We start from the raw sequence: 6396 nt of genomic DNA on the forward strand, positions 1-6396 counted from the left end.
TCTAAAAGTCTCAGCCTGGTTAACACGGATACAGACTTAGTACATTGGTAGCTTCTGTATCCATGAATCTTTTTGGTACTAGACTAATATGTGACACTTCTGTGTTTTTGTGTAAACTTTAATACATATATAATCAGTTACCAAAAAGTCATCTTAGAGATCAAGCTTTAAGTAGGTATACTTAGTTGTAGGACAGTAGGGTGGCTGTAAAATGATTTAAGAAATGCATAAAATTTTATATTATTATGAGTTTCGGTCTACAAGATTACAACACAACTTTTTTCTTTACACCATATATTCGAATGCACGAGATGTGCATTCTGAATATTAAATTTTAAATTCATACAAAAAAGGGAACACAGAGCAATACAAAAACATGGTGAATAGACACATCTATTATGAACTATTAACCAAAGAAACTACAACTTTATTTGGTTGGTTTCAACAAGGTAATTTAAAACCCATGTAACGACCAGAGACAAAATCATTCCAAACATCAAGAGCTCCATAGCTTGTCATCAACACAATACTCAATGCCATGACAATACCAACCGAGAACACGATGATCGAAGCCCTTCCGTACTGAGTTATAACCTTTTGAACCACCATTAGACCAACGAGTGATGCCACAAAACATACAATCGCGAATAGACTAGCGGTTCCTGTATGTTCCATGCCTAGTAACAAGTATTGAATCGCAGACATCGTGGATGAAAACAGAACCATGAAAGAGCATGTCGCTGCAGTTACCTAATGAAACAAAAACAGAGATTCTTTTTACTTGAGATCTAGCAAAAACAGAGATTCTTTTTCACTTAATCTAGCAAAAGGAAGACTCGTTTTGACAGAGCCACAAGAACTCATAAATTACCTCGGGAGCTATGCCGACTTGGAGGAGGAGAGGGCTAATGAGCATTCCGCCGCCAATACCAAAAACACCACCTAAAACTCCAGCTAGTAGAGCCATTACAGGAAACATGCATTTGTTTGATCTTCCTCCATCATTTGAGCTCAAATCTTCTACGTCCTGCATGTGCAAAGTTTTTTTTTCAGATTTTAATCAGTCATGTCTTTTCCAAAACTAATCAAGTGTTTGCTGGAGTTGTGTTACAACAAACCTTTACTGAGACTTGGTGATCTGAACACTGGTTGCCTTGAACATTGTCGCTGAAGCAGATCCAAAGAGTGAAGAAGAGTGTGAGTGGTATTTGAGTTGATGAGAGGAGCCAGTACGTGATGCCACATGGCTCGATCGATATGATCCCCTGCAAATGCAAATTATCGAAGGGCAAATCTCCAAAATAGCACCTTTCTAAGTTTATATCACAAAAATAGCACTCCAAAACTAAAATGACCAAAATAGCACCTTTTTAAGTTTATCCTTTGAAAATTTTAATTTTTTTATTTTTCAAAATTTGAAATCTTATCCCCAAAACCTCATTTCTCAACTCTAAACCCTAAACCCTAAACCCTAAACCATAAACCCTAAACCATAAACCCTAAACCATAAACCCTAAACCCTAAATTCTAAACCCTAAACCCTAAACCCTAAATTTTAAACCCTAAACCCTAAACTCTAAACCCTAAACCCTAAACCCTAAACCCTAAATCCTAAACCCCACCCTTTAACTCTAAACCCTAAATTTGTGACTTTTGATAAAACATTAAGTGATATTTTTGTGACTTTTGACCTTGAGTGCTAGTTTGGGAACAAAAACTTGATTTAGTGCTATTTTTGTCTTTTTCTCATTATCGAAGTTATTAAGTTTGTAGAATGTTTACTAAGTACACATTGTCATATTGTTTCAGTAAATATTTAATTAGACTGTAAATTGCAGATTATTCTACTGTAAATTCTACCAAAGAAGAGAGTGAGTATTCATTATTTAGTAAGCATATATTGTATCTTTTATTTTGTCTTTAATATTATTTAAACTATATGTTCATTATATCATCAAGATTGTCTAGAAAACTAAACTTTGAAAAATAATAATATATATATATGATGAGAAAATGAAGTCTTTCCTAATGGAAAATCACAGGAAAAACGTTCAACATGGATTGTTAAGTGTCTAGATTTTTTATGGATTTTGTTTCAGTATCAAGATTTTCATTTGTTTATTTTCATGGATTTTTTAAAATATATGCGTTACATTTAAAAAATATATATTTGTATCAAGAATTTGCCTTTTTAAGAAGAAAAAAAGAAACAGATACGAAAAAAAATAGCAGCCCAAAGTATCTCTGGAAGGTAGAGACCTCTTCGATAAGACAGACTTCTCCCCCGTATCTCCACCGTCTCGCTCACCTCGTTTCCCGCCTCCTCTCGTCTCTGCCTCTTGCTCGTACACCTGCACGGAGGACACCCCGTGATTGCACCAGATCCCGCTTCGATCGACGGCGGCGACCGCCTCGCTCTACGAGATTCTGGAGGTTCCTCTCGGCGCGACGAGCCAGGACATCAAATCGGCGTACCGGAGACTGGCCAGGATCTGCCATCCAGACGTGGCGAGAACCGATCGGACGACGTCGGCTGATGAGTTCATGAAGATCCACGTGGCGTACTGTACGCTTTCTGATCCCGAGAAACGATCTGTCTACGATCGGAGGATTCTTCGCCGGAGCCGTCCTTTGACCGTCGGTAACTCGGGGATGGACAGTTACGTCGGCCGGAACTGGGAAACCGATCAGTGCTGGTAGGAGGGAGGAGGAAAGAGCGGAGACGGCTGAGGAATTCGGCGAGGAGAGAGAGGAGCATGAGAGGGAGTGAATCGGAAGAGACGTCGCTGAGCTGACCTTAGTGCCTTGTCGGAGCTCTGGATTGGAGCCATCATCCAAGGTGGTTTCCTCGCTTGGAGGGACGACGCGCTCGCGTGGAGGCCGTAGCGTGAGAAGATCGGATTGCATGTTCGAGTTGTGGTTCCGGGAGATGGAGGCTACCACAGATCCGTCGTCGCCGGCTTTTCTCCGGGGGGTGGAGGCTCCTTCAGCTCCGCCGACGCCGGTTCAAGTTCCCGGGAAGGGAGTCTTACTTAGATTTACCTTCGCCGGTTTGGTGACGGAGTGCGGATGCTTTCATAGATCCGCGCTGCCGATGAGAAACCCGAAGCTTTTGGGTCAAGGTTACTATTGTTCGTTTAGTGCGAAGCTAGAAGTGGTTACTGTCTAGGTGGTTCTGGGTCAGGGCGGAGGAGTTCTCGTTTTGATGATGAAGCTCTCCGCCGAGGTGAAGTCGGTCAAGTCAACAATTAGGTGGTTCTCTATGCGTGCGTCTAGGGTTTTAAGCCGTTCAAAGGCGGAGGTGATCTCGTCTTTCGATTGATCTCTTCCGCGTGTTGACAGTGCGGGTAGAACGATGATTTCTCTAGTGGTTAGAAGTTTGGTTGTGTCGGGGGAGATCTCGATGGTTTGAGAAAGACCTCCGACATGATGTAAAAGCAAGGAAAATAGGTGGTTTCGGCGGAGGCTCTGCGGGTATCTGAGCTCCGGCGAAACGAGCGGTCCGGCGATCTCTTCCGGTTTATTCCGGAGTCGATGAAGGGCAAGTTGAGGCGGAGAAACGCATGCCGGTCTGAATGGTGTAGATCATCCCACGTGTCTCTTCCTCTGCTTCCTTGTTTCTCTCATGGGCCTTGATCGTCCGGTTTTGTAAGGTTGGGCCGAGGGGCCGTCTAAGTTGTTTGGGGCTTCGGCCGTATGTTGTAGCCCGTTTATGTTTGGGCTTTTGGTGCTTCTGTTGGATCTGGGCGTGACCCATTTTCTTTTAATAATATAAACCTGATGGAAAAAAAAAAATATCCCTGGAAGGTTAAGGGAATCTTAAAAAGTGCAAAAATCTTGACGAAGATCTCAGGAAGAAAAGGCACGGACTTTCCTCAAGACAGGACCAAAATCTAGAAACCATTATTGATGATGACCTGTCTTCACGTGAACAAGTTCGCCATCGCTAGTAAGTTCCCTATCGTTAATTTCAAAAGCATCTCCACATTCCCCATCGTCAATTTCAAAACCATCTTCACACGTGTTCCCAACTAAAAGACATGGCATGACCGAGGGTAGGTGAAACCAATATTCAAACGTGTTTTAATTCACTTCTCATTTACCCTCATCTTACTTAAATCTCACCTAACTTTTCGTAATCTAAATACCAACTTTATGATTGTTACGTTCCTTATTACTGTAGTTAATAATATTGACACACCAACCATACTCGATCGGGTTTTTGAACTTTTGCTTTCGCTGTAGAATCTTTAACTATTACAACTATATACTAACCTAGTTAAAACAAAATTTTGATTTGATATCTTACAAAATCATTACAAAAGTAATATTCCATCTTTTTATTAGTCTGTTGTTAAACTATTCCCGACATGCCATTGTCAATTCATAGTTTTATCCTTTTATGGTAAGAAAAATATTTTCCAATAAAATAGATTTAGAAGTTTAGTTAACTTAAATTTACATGTCCTCAAACTAAATTAAAATTCAATATAGTGAAATAAACACAATAATAACACAGAAATTACAATCATGATTACAGAATAGTTTGATTTTTGCAAAGTTGCAACCCCTTTTTACCTTTCTTGCTTTTCATTATTTATTATTATTTTGAATGATTTCATTATTAATACATATAACAGTAATACTGGTTTTAAAAGTATTTTCAAATGCAGTTTTTTTACATTTTCCTAATTATTAAATTCTATTCAGTAATATACTTTATAAAGAAAATATAATATTTAATATCGACCATATAACTAAAATAAATCACCGAGCAGATTAAATACTAACTAATTAAAACTAATTAAATTTGAAACTGATCAATTACCTCGCCGTATTTGTTTCCGCGAAGAAGATAAACAGCAAAGTAAGAGAGCCAAATAATCACCAAAACACCAAGCTTCACCCATGGAAACCTCTTCGGTCTCTCGTAATCTCCCAAAAGAGGCAACTTCACACTCTCAATCTCATTCTCATCATTTTCTCCAACTCGTCTCGATTCTCTGATCTTGACCATCTCCGACTCCAACCTCCAGTAATACACCCCGTTCCCAAACGTCTTCACCGTCGACCACGCAAGAAACACGGCGAAGAGACTCGTTATAAGCCAGTTCGGGAACACGAGGTTACAGATCACTCCGACACTAACTCCAAGAAGCATACACGGCTCTAGAAGCAGAGCTAAATCGAAATCGATCATCGTCTTGCCTCCAGCTTTAGGGTTTCTCACGAAGAGATTGCATCCCACGTTGGCGATGGATCCTCCGGTGACCATGAAAGCTGAGAAGCTCGACGCTGTCTTAAGATCGAGTCCGGCGACGATTGTCATTATCGGAACGTATAAACCTCCGCCGCCGATTCCTCCGGCGCTTGAGATTGATGCGGCGATGAAAGAGAGTACGGCGGCGATGATTGTTGAGGTTGTTAGTTCGATTTTAGGTTGGTTGAATTTGGTCGGGAAGTCAAGCCATGAGCTGGTTTTGTTGAGGAGTTGGTCGACGGGGAAGAGAAAGGATGGTTCTTGTTCTGCGGTTGATGGAGTTAAGAGGATGATGATTGTGAGGAAGGAGAGAGTTACAGGGACGAAATAATTTCTCATCTTTATGTGTGGGGTGTTTTGTTGATTTTTGAAAAGTTTTGAGGATTTTTGGAGATATTGGGATCTTATAAGTGTGTGTGCAACATTTCTAGTCAATATATAGGAGGAGAAGAATTGGAGAGAGATAGAGAGTGATGCATGCAGATGCAGAAAAAGACAAAATGGAAAGGAAAAAGGTAAGAGAGACTAATCAACTTTTGGCAAGTGGTGAGAAACTGAAACATGCCACGTTGTTATTTGATCCCTGTCGGTAGAGATGGCAATCATCGATTTGGACCGCGGACCTGTCCCGTAAATAACTGTAGCGGGACGGTATTGGCAAATTTGCGGGCCTTGGGACGGGTCTTTGCGGGACTGGGCCTTTTGCGGGATGGGCCGAAACGGGTCATGCGGAATTACATGGACCCACATTTTTTTTTCATTTCTTATTTTACCTGAAAAAACGAAAGAAAGTGAGAAGAAAACGATTCTTGTGACTCTTCCCCCATAAAACATAAGGAGTTCCGGCGATGATGATTCGAGCTCCGGTGATGATGAATCGAGATCTGGCGATGACGACTCCAGCTCCAGCGATGACGATTCGAGCTCTGGTGGTGTTTTGATTTGGTTTTCTCTTTTTGTTACACCCAACTATGAATTTCTTTATTACAACGTGGATTTCTTGTTTAAGTTGATTGGTTTTGTTTTCAGTACTGTGAAATGATGTTTTTCTTAAATTAAATTTGGTTACAATGATATTGTTTAGGAGAAAAGTTAGTTGTATATCATGTCACTTGTATAATTTGACAAAGTGATTC

General features: G+C 40.5%; 1 protein-coding gene across 1 annotated transcript; it reads right to left on the reverse strand.

The window, feature by feature from the left end:
* Positions 1 to 224: 224 nt before the first annotated feature.
* Positions 225 to 5719, reverse strand: LOC106376790 (sulfite exporter TauE/SafE family protein 2). The gene is made up of 4 exons (XM_013816911.3): positions 4829 to 5719; positions 1119 to 1265; positions 872 to 1027; positions 225 to 750 (listed from the first exon to the last, which is right to left on the reverse strand). Exons 1-4 carry the CDS (start codon positions 5597 to 5599, stop codon positions 442 to 444), a joined length of 1383 nt encoding a protein of 460 aa, XP_013672365.1. The 5' UTR covers positions 5600 to 5719; the 3' UTR covers positions 225 to 441.
* Positions 5720 to 6396: the final 677 nt, after the last annotated feature.

The sequence above is a fragment of the Brassica napus genome, chromosome C1 (genome assembly GCF_020379485.1).
Source record: "Brassica napus cultivar Da-Ae chromosome C1, Da-Ae, whole genome shotgun sequence".
Classification (NCBI taxonomy): Eukaryota; Viridiplantae; Streptophyta; class Magnoliopsida; order Brassicales; family Brassicaceae; genus Brassica; species Brassica napus.